Source organism: Monomorium pharaonis, unplaced genomic scaffold, assembly GCF_013373865.1.
Source record: "Monomorium pharaonis isolate MP-MQ-018 unplaced genomic scaffold, ASM1337386v2 scaffold_199, whole genome shotgun sequence".
Classification (NCBI taxonomy): domain Eukaryota; kingdom Metazoa; phylum Arthropoda; class Insecta; order Hymenoptera; family Formicidae; genus Monomorium; species Monomorium pharaonis.
The window spans coordinates 1-14,773 of record NW_023415471.1 but is presented as its reverse complement, the minus strand read 5'-3'; the positions used below and the strand labels follow the sequence as shown (position 1 = coordinate 14,773).

Sequence of the window (14,773 nt, the reverse complement as noted above, 5' to 3'; positions counted from 1 at the left end):
TATGCGCTAACACATCGTTATCGCATATCGAGATGCATTTGTTTCTAAAAGAGTAAATCTTATTTTCTAAGGAACGTTATCGCGATTCTTTTCTACATTTCAATCTAGATAGATGCACACTGCAGGTCTGTATGTATGTACACGGTCGTCGTTAAAATATGTATACGCATCCGTCGCTCATGTCGTCGTCGTTGAACGCCACGAGAGACAGAGAAAAGGGAAAGGGGGGCGACATTAAAAACAATTATATATATATGTATATATAAGGAAAGTATTATTTCGAGATATTCATCTTAAATAGCACAGCCTTTGCTAAAACCCGCTTCCGCTTTCATATCGACGGCTCGTAAAAAATTACAATTGTTTGAGTTAACTTAAATCCTTTATACGACGAAACGAGTAACTAATTAACGGATCACAAGCGCCGTGAATTCACGATAGGGTTTTTCGGATCAACAAATTCGCAAATTTTGTAAAATAACAACAGCGTCTTTCCTCCAGTGTCTCGCTAATTGTATGCATTCGGCTATCCACTGCGACGCGATACACTGGAAATTTCGTAGAAACATCTTAAAGAAAGATATCGTGAATGACGTATTTCGCATTCATGCTCGAACCACTTAGCAACAGGTTATATTCGTGCAATCGATGGCACGTAGATTCGACTATTTGAAAAAAAACGCATTTACGATTTGTGGTATTTAGGAAAGTATTTTCTCAAAACATAAATTAAAAAAATTGAAACGTTAAATTAATTATAATTGTATTTTTTTCTTCATATTTAAAACAATCTCATTTCAATTAATTGAGAATTCGTTTTAAATGAGACATTGTGTACAACTTGCATTCCGTTGTCACGAAAATTGGCAGTTACGGATTGTCGCAAGTCAGTTTGGGCACGGGCCAGCCGCGTGAGAATTCCTTATCGTTCAACTAGTAAGCTTCGGGAAAGTATCCTTATCTTTTCTTATTCGCGGCAAAGAAATAAATTTCGAGATTCGAGGAAGCCCTCGCGAAACATTTTCCTCAGCTATACCCCCCACAAACTTTTGCTCCGTTGTTGTTAAGTTCGAGCATAAATAAATACACAGAACCGTCGCGTATCCCAGCGCACAAGATTTATAAATATTAACAGCCCAAGTTAGCACGTTATGCCACCCGCGTCTACTCGCACAGTATAATGCACGTAACCATATAATGCACGTACCCCGCATAATTACTACGCGATATAAAATATGCGGTTCGCTGGTATTTACCATCAGACCCTTCAGCAGCACATGTCGAGGTCTTCGATATTATCTTTCTCGTGAATTATTCCAAACCGATAAACACACCCGAACGATTATCGTAATTTATGGCTGTGTTTGTTTGCGCAGCTGTCGTCATTTTTCCAGCCTGGAAAACAGTAAAATTCCGTCGCGCGTAAATTTTCAACAGAAAAAAATCTTTTAAATTAATTCCTTATTAAATTTAATTACATTTTTAAAAACATATAAATGTGAAATATGAGGAATTAATTGTTACCGTCAAAAATATGTAATTATGAATTATTTGCTTGTTTACGCTCGCGAGTCGTAGAGTCGAAGGATCGTTCTCGATGTGCTTCATGATATATGTATACGTGCGGTAGACACGGTGTATGACGGGCACCTGGCCCATCGATGGGGGGATGGAATGTATGCAATCAGGAGGAATCAATATGCCCGAGGTGGCACGGTGGATCCATTACTGTGTCGTTTTGACGACCGATTGGGAATAAGGGAGAATTATTGTATACTTGTTGTGTATGTTGTATGGCTGCCGTTCTCTATCACGGCGAGGAGTTGTTGCTGATTCACTTGTGCGGTGAAGTTGAACTTCTCTCGTTCACCGCGCCCCCACGACGACGTCACGTTGACCGATCTTATAATGGTCCTCGACATATTGTAGCTCGCGAATCCTAGACGAGAGAGCGGTTCGTTTGTCTTTTCCTATCTCGAAATGCGCGAAACGTATCGACTTTTCTCGTTTCCGGAGGGGAGGACGGGATTCCGCAGTCGAACCGTGTCCTGCAACGGTCGACCGGTTTCGCGCGAGCCCGGAAGAAGCTGGTTGCATCTATCGTTTGGCTCCGTTGATGCGTTCATTTCTTGTGCATGTTTCGTACGAATGAGTTCCAATAGAAAATTGGAAAATAGAAAATTGGAAAATCGATAACAGGCCGACGATAATTAACTTGCTGCAATCAGGACTAGGAATTAACGGCAGCGATAGGCTTGATTAATTAATTCTGGTTGACAATTTGCTTTTTAAACTGTGGTGGACTGACATAGAGGTGGTAAAACGAAATTAACCGTGATTAGCGACGATAATCGATGTTGATGCAATCAGTCCTGAGGCGCCTCGAAGAGAGATCGAAATTGCGAGCACCGGATGAGATTCCATTGTTTGCCCTAGGGTATCGATTTTCCGTGGAATCGAGTCCGACGCTTTGAGTGTCACTTGTGATCGCTTGTTGACTCGTCGGTTTGAGAAGCCCGGATATACTAGAACGAATATATCCTACTCGAAAGTAAACCATTTCATACAATGAAATGCCTTAGTCAAGCCAGTTGTATTCTTATTGCTCAAGGTGATGTTACTTAAAGTTTGTCATATATATATATATTGAAATTTAATGATTTGAAAGAAACATTAGCAAAGAAGTGTATTTTAGTAATATTAAATAACTGGAAACTGAAATTTTTGAATCATTTAAAAGTCTGGATTTCTTAATTCTTAGGAGAAATATTTTAGCGCGTTGATTCCTCGCGAAGAAGTAAATACGTTTTGCAGGCAGCAACGTCGAGATGAAACATCGAGACGTTCCGCTCCGATGATGAAGACAAACGTTACATCGGACATTTCGTGACGATATACTGCGATGCACTCGTCGAAAAAGCTTTTTGCTGAACGCTTGCGTCGCGACAACCAGCATCTTCCCGTCGACGTTGTTTGATAGCGAGAGAAATTGACTTTAATTAATAAAAATGTACATATGGCAAAATAAAGTTTTCTATGTCAATGTTGGGTGCTAGTTTGCCAAAAATTGAAAACCGAAAATTAAATATAATTAATCTAAATTTAAAGTTAATAAAATGTCAATTTTTACTTTTATGTAAACTGTTGATTCTCATTTCATTATATATATTAGCATGTAAAAATATATTTTTTTCTTTATCACTTTATGTAAAATAATGAAATTACAATTCCGCGTAAATGAATAACGTGCAAGATAACGTAATAGATATTTTTAAGAAATTGTTTAAATTAAAAACTTATACTTTTAAAGATTGCTCGGTCTCTGTATTTGCGATAAGAAATCTGCTCAAGGACGACGTTAATCAGTACGCGATGGATAAGAATAAACTTTGAAAACAATCAATTTCTCTCATTATTCGACTAATCGATTGGACGGGTACGGAAGGAGCAGGACGGGGTAGTCGCGCGCGATTGCGAATTTTTCTCGGATATTTACAAGTCGAAGGATTCGAGCGGTGCGAAATACAGCGCTATCGGGCGGATCTGATTATCGTCGGAGAATATCGCAATCGGCATCGGCGTTGTGATGGTGAAAATCCTTCGAGGTGTCCCGTCCTTTCTTCGTCCAGGAAAAGATCCAATCGGTCCGCTCGCTGGAGTTCCGAGTTCGCGTCGAGACCTTGTAATTCGATCAACGTAGCCGGTTAGCATCTATAAAGACAAGATGCTAAACTGCCGTGGGGGCACGCGATTGTCAATGCCACTTCGCCTTTTGCGCGAATATATCCGCTCGCAGATTCTGCGCGAAGCAGATCCCCAGAATCTGAAAACAGCGAGGACATCCTGTTTATTGCCGCGAAAAACTGCAAATTGTTATAAAAGGAAACGCTTTCTTAGCATTTTCGCAGAATATTCGCGAATGTCTGAAACGTCGTTTTAATTGGTTATCCGATGCAATCTTTTAAAAGTAAAGATAATGTTTTTCTTACTGTCGTCAGACGGCTCTCAAGAATATTTCATAAACTATTCTCTTAGCAGAATAATTAAATAATAAAAATAATTAAAATATGTGCTTTAATCGTTTATTGATTACCAATTGAATCGTGTTTTTGAAACCATTTATTATTTTACATTTCAAATAATTGATATATGAATGAAAACGTTGAATCACATTTGCGAAAATACTATGAAGTGTAATATTTGTGTAACTGTAGAATTTTTATATATAAAAAGCAACATGGAATTTATCGGGAGAGCCGATCAATTTTCCAGATAGAAAAGCTACTGAAATTAAATTTATTTCATACTACTTACGTTTATTAATATTCATGCTCATGGTCAATATTCGTTACATCTATGACTTCGTATATAAATTGAATACACGTATATACATACAATTTGAATAATTAAATCTTACACATGGAGATGCAATCGATAAATTCTAATACCAACGAGCAATATCAACATGCTTTGGCATATACTTGACACATATATAGTTACGAGAAAATTCATTACGCATAGTAAGCATGAATTTAAAATCCTCTAATGAAATTCAAAAGGGAGGCTCAATATATTACGCTGATAAATGCAGTTGCGCCGCCTAGCTACGTGTTATTATATATCTCGGATCTACTTTATACGTCTTCCCGCGTGTAACACTGCGAACGAAACAGGTAACAGTCAACGTTGCAAGCACGGATAAAGTCTCACCTTATTTCCTTTAGGGCATGCAAACGGCTCCATAATGCAGCGGTCCGCATCGACGAAATATATCTCTCGCGAGAAATGTGCTAAACTTCTCATTTTAACACTTTGAATCAATGACGGCAATCTTGAGCGACATAGAATATATCTGAATCGCAAATTGAAAATTAAGCGGGAGTTGCACCGAGAGTTTGAGTTTTCCATTACGGAGCTGAATTTTAAAAGATTCTCGACTACCGAAAAAACGCGCGGTTACTTTGAAACAACGTTTTTCGAAAATTCACGGCTAAGATTTTTCATCTCGACGCCCGTCACACAATTGACACCTCATTATCCGGATTCAAAGTGTTAATTACGCGCGAGTCAGGTCGCGCGAGCTAACCTCCACCGTACCCACGCCGAAAGTTTATCGATGCGTGCCGAAGGATGAAGCTTATACTTATGCTAATGCATTTTACTAGCGTATACCTCAGTGAACACTGTGCCAACCGCACCGCTGGCAATCGCGAGGAGATTTCGTTCTATCCACTCCTCGCCGGCCTGTATGCAACCTTTTTCGTAAATCACTTTGGCGACCTCAAAGTTCTGCAAAAAAAGAAAAGGAAACGGCTACTTTTCGCTTACCGTGGGCTACGCTACTATTACAGCTTGTTAGTCCAGGACAATTTTCCGATGGCGGTGGCCATTAGTTCCGTGAAGGTTTCCTTTAGAGAAAGTGAAAGGATAACTGCACCGTTGTTTATGTAACTCCGGTTTACCGTCGATCGCGTCAATCGGCTGCTATTTTAATGCGCACGTGTCGCAATCGTTTTAAACGTTCGTCGCGCGACGCGCGTTCGCCATTTACGCGCGAATTGCGGCCGCAACGATCAATACTTGAATTCAACGATAGCTAATAATTTATGTTGAACGTGAACGAGACTTTTTCAATTGAGACATAATTTCTCCGTTCGATATATATTTCAAGGATACATCTTATATTTTATCCCCCGAGAGAAAGAGATTTATTTCTCGCCAACGAATTATAACGCGCTTTCGAAAGATTACGACGCGCTTGAACGATCGCGCAAAAACCGCGCTGTGAACGAGAGGGTGGATAAAATCCGCGATGATAACTCTCCGAGTCGCGCGGTGACTCGGGACGGGAACTCGCGAGAACACTGAAAAGGTCAGAAGACCGTCCTCGCTTTTACATCCCGCCGCCCCGACTCGACCTCGCTCTTCGTTCCGTTAAGTGAAAACTCAATAAGATACTTGGTCCGGTCGACGCGTGTTCCCCTCCGCGTTTTTCACGATTTCGCCGCGAGAACTATATCATCCGGAGGGAAACTCGTCCCTCCAGAGCGCGAGCGAAAGAACGGTAACGTACGTTATATACGAGAATGACGTTCTTAGAGGGGCGATATCCCGTTCTCTCGGTCGGCGACCCAGACAATGAATTTCGCTTAAATTTTCTAGCCGAGTCCTCCGGTCGGTAACTTCAATCATATAAAAGGTAGCAACTTAATTTATTAGGAACGGACGTGGAGCGCGGGCTGCGCCGGGAGGGGGGTGTGCGAACCAAAGGAAGAGGAGGGGGAGGAAGTGAGGAAGGAAAACGGAAGGAGGATTTCAACAGGAGGGAGTAGGGGACACGTACGTACTCAAGAAAATATATATGTATATGTATATATAACACGTTGCAGCGGCGCGCGGAAGGCGGGAAGTATGTATGGGATATTTATGGGGTCGGGGGTGCGGGACGGGCGGAGGCAAAAAGCCTAAGTAACAAGCCATTCTGTTACGCCGTGCCTCGCGCGTTTACCCTCAAGGAGTCGGGTGTAACTACGCGAGGCTTTCAACCTGCTACTTCATTTACACCTTCCACCTCCCCCCCCTCTCTTCGCCGCCCGACTTTTCCTCCCGCCTCTCGATACGCCGGGCGATATTGTGCGACTCCCTCATTAGCGGGGCGTTAGACGCCCTAATTACTTAAGAGTTTCCCCTTCACCGCCGCCCCCCTCTCCCCTGAGTCGAAGGACTCCTGGCAGGGAAACTGCTAATTTATTTGGCTCTTCAACGCTGCGCGTGTCAAAGCGGCCGACGATGCGCGCGATGACAGCGACGAGATTGGGGAAGACCAAAGGCGAAAAATAGACGATGAGGGTCTGGTGTGTACCCAACGTGACTTTGGTTAAGCGCAGTTAATTGAGGCTCTGACGGGGCGCAAGCTACGAGCGGCGAAAATTTTTCAGCGGCGGGCGAGAGAAGATTAATTTGACGGTGGAAAAGTCTTTTCGAGTCAACGTGCCACTCGTTTCTATTCATCCCTTCGCTGTTCGTTCAGCTACTTGCCGACATTTCTCACTCCGCCGACGAGATCCTTTTCCCGGCGCGTTTTTCGAGACAGCGCGCGGCGATGCGATGGCAGCCTCCCTATTTCAGCGTATACTATAATCTGCCGTATTAGCATAGATAACATCGCATTCTGGCGCCGTACTATCGCGCGCGCTAGCGTATAGATAAGCGCGCGATTATAGCGCAGCATAATCCCGAGCTCTATAGCGTATAGTAGTATAGTCCCGCGTGATTTTAATCCGTAATATGATTCTGTGCCTCGGCCGCCCGGCCGGCCCGACCGGTCTTGTACGTAATTCTCGATAGTATAATTGCTCGAGCGATGTTACCTTATGGCCGCGATGCTTTGTGATAATCTCCCTCAATCATCAAACATAAGGAATCAGCATAAATCTTAGACGTTCAGGTATGCAGAGAACCGCCATTAGAGATGCAATTTTAGATGCGCCTTCTTTCTGATCGCGCGATACGACAGAAATTTTTTCCCCCAAATCAATTTTGCCACCCCATTGAATTGTTTGTGAACTTTGTAGCTACATACTGACAACCGACGGTTAAGTTAATCGTATTTTAATAGCAAATTTAATTATAAATTTCTCGATAATTTTCGATTAAACGTGTCAATTAATGTAATATTAATGCGCGCCAGTTTACCAGCCGATATGTCAATATGCAATCTTGTTGCAACGTAATTGGATGCGAACACCGTCGAAATAACAATAAAACTCGTCGGCCGCGAAATTGAAATTTGAATAATTAGCATGGAATTAATATAGTCGCGTTAAGAGAGAGAAACGCTTGTGTTTATGACGCGTAAACTGGTTCGTCGGACGTTTGTTGCACATCCGAGTGAGGTAGTATAATCGTTCTAGACATCAAGTTTATGCAGCGGGTTGATAGTAATTTACCATACTGATTACGAGACGGGAAAAATTCGTATTATTGCATCGCGTGCCAGCTTCGTATAAACGCTTTTATAGAATAGTCGCACGATGGTACGCGCTTATGCCTTACATTCATATCTTCATTAAAGTATACAATGTCCTTAACTATACGGAAAGTGGCGTTTCCGAGGGAAAAGAGAAAGAAGCGGTTATCGAAATCATGCGATATTTCGGAACAACAAATAAATAATGATAATTAAAAAATTTCAAGACACGTGGCAATATCGTGATACTTGCGTAAAGTACCGAGGTAAAATCTAGTATGGGAAGGCATTGGTTGGATATTATAATTTCGAAAGTTCGAAGCTTCGAAAGTTCAAATTTGTTCGAACCTTCAAACATTCGAATTGTCAAAAGTAACAGCTCGAATTAATTGTAATAAGAACCGTGTTTTGTCAAACTGGAATCTTTTGGAATGGCTACGCTTCGATAGTTAAGATGATTTTATACGTGATTTTGCTTAGAAGCGGGATATACATAGTACTTACCGTATCGATTCTCCCTCAGCTGTCGTACATCAATACAAAATGCATCGCCGAGAATACGATATACACGTCATTGCTCTGATACTTACTTGTTACCTGACCCGTATGTAACGGAGAGACGTTTGAACGTACGTACGAATGGTAATATTTCTAAATTTGACAACGAATATACGTCGACGAACAAAAAGATAAGCAGAAACGAGAAAAACGACGTCATCCAGTTTGTAAAAAAAAACTTTCACGGGACATTGCTAGGATTATCACGGAATCACCGAATGCCCTTTTCTACGCGTCGTTTCTCTCTTCTGGATTTTCGAAGTCAAATTTCTCGCAATAAAAAAGGTACCGAGTTAAAAGGGCATTCGACGGTGATTTCCGAAACGTCCCGTATGCAGAATCCGCCACGTCTACATCTAACATACATGCGATCACGTTCGTAAACAGCGAATCGTCCTCTATCGAGAAGTAACCGGAAGCTGGGAAATTGCAACGTCCCCGCGCATCGAGATATGCCGCGCGGAAAAGCATCGCGCTTAATGGAATTAAAGCTTAACAGTAAACCACTTTGCATCGCTCGGTCGATCGCTCCGTCTGGCGGCCGCCTGGTTCTTTGCCCAAGTTTTACCTTTTCCGGTCTTTGCACCGCGCGTCGGCGTAAAAATGGATCGATCGGCGCGTCTGGAATATTCATCGCATATACGTACGCCTTTGGAAAGGTAAGTAAGGCAAACGCCATTCAGACGTAATAGGCGCGCGCGTTACGTATTAGACGGCGCAAGAAATACACGATCGCGCGGATGTCATGACGAGTGCAACGAACGATAGCCCGTACTTTCCTTTCCTTTCCTTTCCGTTCCTTTCCTTTCCGTGACGGCGGTCGCGCTATCAATCTCCGCTCTCGCGAGCGTTACATTTGAGACGGTATTTCTACCACCGCGAAATTCATACGCGCACGGTGGTTTCCGCATGAAAATCCGCGTTGCTCGTATTTCTCGCGAGATTCTTCGTCGCCGCGCAATTCCGCTCAAATAAAATAGGAACACTCGCGGAAATAGAAACATTACTCGCGGATTGCTGTTTACGTAGACCGTAGACAACTGTACCTGGCGAAGTGTGTTATAAACTAAAACTGGAAAAGTATATTGCAATATTGTTCAATCCAAGTATATCTACTTTCTAAGAATTTTCTTTAATGTCTCCTAGCTCGATCCTAGCACAAACTCGTTTACGTAAAAATACGGTACTTAATTTCCGAATTTTCCCTTGATACTTTCGCGGGGAAAAAAAAAGCGAAATATCTATCGATCAGCGCGTAGCTTAACGCGAAATCGACAGGTCGATCGATGATTGGAGGAAGTTGAGGTTTCCCAGCTTAACGGACGACAGTTTTCAGGATAAAAGTACCTGCAGAACCATGGTGCTGACCCGGTACCGGCGACGGTACGAGGTTCAATTCTAGCCACTCCTCGCCGCTCTTAGGCAACCCCTCTCGAATATACTCCTCTCTCCCGTCTGCATTGGCCCGAGGGGGAGGTAAATAGAAATGATTTAAAAAGTCAGCAATACACAAGGGTGCTTGCTCGAGCTCAAAGTCTCGAAATTACGTCGTCGGTAGTGGCTGTGGTCTACCGATAACGCCAGAGCAAACATCGATACTGTGCTTTGTACGCCTTTCCCTTGACGACAACGAGGGTGCGTTATTTGGGCATGAATTGGAAGGAACGACTCGCGTTTTCCCTCTTAATCGCGACCCACGACATACAGATATATTTTCATGCGCGAGAATTCACAAAGCGCGCGCCCCCCGGGGATAGGAGGGAAAAACTTAAGAGGGTTTTATCGAGTGACGCGCGGGCATAACTTAGCGGTTTAAACCACAGGGGGAAAGTAAGAGAAATGTAATAAGGTGTTCGTGATGCTCGCCGTTGCGTGAAGCGATCCGGCGGTGGGGTATGGGGTAACGTGTAACGAGCGGGGGATATAGTGTATTTGCGATGTGGTATACACGTAACGTCGATTCTCATCCGCGCGCGTGGCAGATTTTTCCGTCAGATCCACCGTCACGATGATTCGACCGCGCGAATTTTGCAGTTTTTATTTTTATTTGTAAAATAAAATTGATCGAGCATGCTACCATGCTCGAATATAGTTTTTATTATATATTAATTTATACGCGATACATATAGACACGCGGACATACAGACACCCGTGATAGGTCGGATAATATCGGCGACGTTTAATACCTCGGCTCGGAAAAAGCTCTTTATAGTTATTTATTTACTCGCATTTTATCGGCCCGTAACGCATCGCGGCACATTAACGGTTCTCCGACAAAAAAAATATATATAATTAAGCGACGAGGGTTTCTCCCGATGAAAGCGTAATTAGCGACTGGGCGGGCTTTGAGCCATTACATCGCGAATGATATACCTACTCTTAAAATAAAGCCTGCACAGAAGTTCTTATCCCTCCCCCCTTACCCCCAACGCCCCTCTCGCCCCTTCTCGTTCGCCGGACTCGACCATTTTCTCTCTAATTAAGTTCCACAGTTTCTTGACCCGGATCGTTTTTGCCCGCGTGTTGTAGACATTGTGTAATCGTGCGCGCGCGACCCGCGCAAAACTACCCCGGGGAACTACCGCTATCTCGAATCTGGCCTCGCGCGATAGTGCGCGATTCCAAAGACAAATTATTCGGCCCCTCCGAGGCACGTTCCACTTGGTTTACCGTACTTTCGTAACGGCGGCACAAAATGACGCAAGTTTCGAATCAGAAACAAGGCGAAACTAGAAACGGTCGGAATGCCACGGTGTCACCCGTAATATGTGGGCGTAGAGGATGCAACTTACAAGTTAGTTAACAAAATAGGTAAAGGAGTTTGTAAGATGTGATTATAAATAAGAGGATGAACTTCGAACTTAAAGACCGGCACGAGAACGCGAGGGATAGGAAAAGACGAAAGTATATTTGACCGAAAATAATGTTTGTAGAAAAAGCTGTTGTTTTCGCGTCTTATTTAATTCATATCATTAATCTTTCAGATTCGATTTTCTATTATGAACGTTATTTGTTACCACGAAAATAAATATTTTAATTAAGAGGTGCCTAATCGATATCAAATAGAATGAAGATGTTATACTTACGTAACTGGGCTTTCTTACGTCATAACCGCATTGTTTATTTTTAATTATTTCCTAAAACAATAAACGACAATTTGAATTTTAACGGTAGAGTTAGTATCCGATGGGAATTGATTTTATGAAGCGGTAGCAATCGTAGGCACTATAATCAGTATAGAGGAAATTACATTAGGTTTTCGCTTGCAACAGCTAAAAGGCACGCCGCATGCTTCCCTCGAGCCAATGTCGCTCGACGAACAATTGAAATAATTGTTGCGGTCCCAATCCTTTGGGCCCTCGATGCCGCAACATTGCAACTGAAAAGTAAAATGACATTTTATAATATTATGACATAACGCGTTAATACGTATTAACAGATTTGCTACATTTTTCATCATTTGTGAAATCCAATAAAACACATTCTTGTTTAGAGAATATTTTCATTTTTGAAATATTAAATATTGAAGTGAAATTATTAACCGGTATTAAACAGATATGACTTGCTTTGAATCAAGAATTTTTTGTATAGTTTTATCAATAATATAGTCTCATTATTTAAAATAATTATCATGAGTAAAAAAAAATAAAAATAATATCCTCACAAACATCTTTAAAAATTACAAATTTTTACTATTATTATTATAAAAATAATCATATATTATGTTTTTTAGATAATTATAGTGTTGAAGTAAAAATGTAATACTTTGCCGAAATTTAAAATTATAAAATTCTTCAAAGAAGATTATATTATAAAATTATAATTGTTTTGTACGTAAACAAGAATATAATTTTAAACTGTTTAATGCTGGTTTTTTATGCATACGAATTCCACGATTTTCACGTTTGTTTACAAGATTTCGTTGTTTTCTACGTGATGGCTGGACAGGAAACACGCCGCAATTCGCTCGCACAGACGAGAATATTATTCGATGCGAGGTCGAAGTCAGGGAATCGTGTTCAGAGTGTGGTTCGGGATATTTTGCATCATTGGCTGTGTGCGCGAAACGCCGATATGATCAAATCGCAGTCGAATTTGCGATGAATATCACGGGCGAGTATGAATTCAATCAAACGTCGTCATAAATAATTCCGTCGGCGCTGGAAATTCAGCCGCGGCAATATTAATATACGCGAATGGAGATCGTTCGATAAGAAAGGAGGAGGGAGCCTTCGCGTCCGTCCAGAGGCACCGGGATAATAAGCGCTATAAAGAAAAAAAAAGGCTCTCGCTGCAAGGAGCCGGGTAAGGGAAAAAGGAAAAAGACTGTAAGATGACGTGAGTTGGATCCGGCTAACAACGAAGCTTGGCCAGCGATCGAAGACTCGAGACCTTCATTAAACCCCAATATCTGTCTTCTCTATGAGTCCGAGGCGTTTTATTCTCCTTTCTCGGCTACCCGTATATGTCCCTATTGGTCGTTTCAATTTTTTCACACTAATCCGTCCGCCGCCAGAAGTAAGGATTTTTAGTAAAGAAAAGTGCTCAGATATTCTCTCGATAAAGCGTACCTGATAAAATTCTTCTTAATGCGATATTAATTCCACGTAATATATCCGTGCCGCGGGGAGAGTAGCAGAGTTATATTTATGTCAGTTGTCTACAACGGATAATTATTCATCGATCTTGCAATGTTAATTTATTCGGAAAATCTATAGCCAATAAGTAATAACATACGTTGTGCACCGCCAGTTCATATTACGCTAAATATACGTTTGATTAATCAGTCAGCGAGCGCGCGCGTGTATCTCGTGATTCTATCGTATAATTAATTAACCATGGGAATATTCGTATTTCTCGGTACGACAGTCGCCGTGGGGATGGAGGATATTTCACGTTTAATTAAAAGGCATAAAAATGAATTAGCCGGCGCGAAGTGTGTTAGATTTCCGCCGTAGTTAAAAATAGAATCGAATAACGGGAAATATCACGAATTCAATTATTAATAACAGGTTGCATGTAAGAATGTCTCGTTTGTCGTTTCGCACGTGCTTCCTACGAATTCGATTAATCAGGCAATTCGCTATTGCAACGTAAGAAGTGGCTGTCACGCAAAGCCGATATATCGAAGGGAAGGATAGGGGAGAGAGGGAGAGCACACTTGGCGTTGAGTACCGAAAGATAATATCAAGCGGGCAACTACGTAATTTAGCTGATTTGTTTTCAGCATACTCGTTTTATTTTATTTCAATTATTCGTGCGGTAACGTTTCAATTCGTTCCAATCAAATATTCATAATACGGAACGCGCGGAATATATATCCATACGAGATGCGAACGCGAGTCGAGTATTGAGATACGAGATACGAGTTTCCGATTGTAGCTGGATTTAATTATTATTCGCTCGACGACTGTACAGGCTGCATCAAGAGAGATCAACAACGCGGGATTTCCCATCGATCTCTCACCGGGCGAGAATCTCACCGTACGCTCGAACTGATGGAGAAGCACGCGGGTAACAATCGGAATTAACGTGAACGTAACGGCATCTTCTTCGTACCTCGGTTCTCGTTATCGTCGAATCTCCAACCGACAATGGGAAAGGTTGACCTGGACTTTTTGGACGGTCAGGGCGCTTCAACGTTGAGGCACGCGCGAGGTGGTATTACAGAATGAAATATAGTTATGGAAGAATTGACTCGAGAGATTCCCTGGGAATAGAATCTCTATATCCTCGTTCGTCGGCGTACACATCTCTCTTGATACAGCCTGTATATCGATCGCACGACGAATCGCCGAATCGGCCGAGTTGAGCCAATTGATAAGTGGAATGGCGACGGTAAATACCGCCACCGCGCCACCGCACGAAGTCGAAGTACTAAGCATTTCATTAACCGCCTATAAATGGTACCACCGAGCGAATCCCGTCGGGGTCAGACAATGCGGTATATGGCAACAATCGCTGGTGCCTCGGTTCCCCGGCTGATAGAGAATTGCCGGATTGCGACGCCGGCATACCGGGCGTCCTTATTGAAATCTCGTGAATCGACGATTGGTCGGCCGATTAGAACGAGTTCGACGATACCCGCGCTGTCATAATCTCCTATCTCCGGATCAAGCTAAATCGCCTCGATCATTTGAATCACTTCGTCGTCGAATCCGGAGCGTGTATATTTGGGGTTCTTTATTTGGCACGTCGGAATTTCGGAATGCCCGATTTAAATTATTCTCCTTATTCATTATGTTA

General features: G+C 42.2%; 1 protein-coding gene across 1 annotated transcript; it reads right to left on the bottom strand.

The window, feature by feature from the left end:
* Positions 1-3,616: 3,616 nt before the first annotated feature.
* On the bottom strand, positions 3,617-12,156 carry LOC118648127 (tetraspanin-17-like). The gene is made up of 4 exons (XM_036294386.1): positions 11,778-12,156; positions 11,614-11,664; positions 5,173-5,289; positions 3,617-3,823 (listed from the first exon to the last, which is right to left on the bottom strand). Exons 1-4 carry the CDS (start codon positions 11,985-11,987, stop codon positions 3,755-3,757), a joined length of 447 nt encoding a protein of 148 aa, XP_036150279.1. The 5' UTR covers positions 11,988-12,156; the 3' UTR covers positions 3,617-3,754.
* Between the last annotated feature and the right edge of the window lie 2,617 nt (positions 12,157-14,773).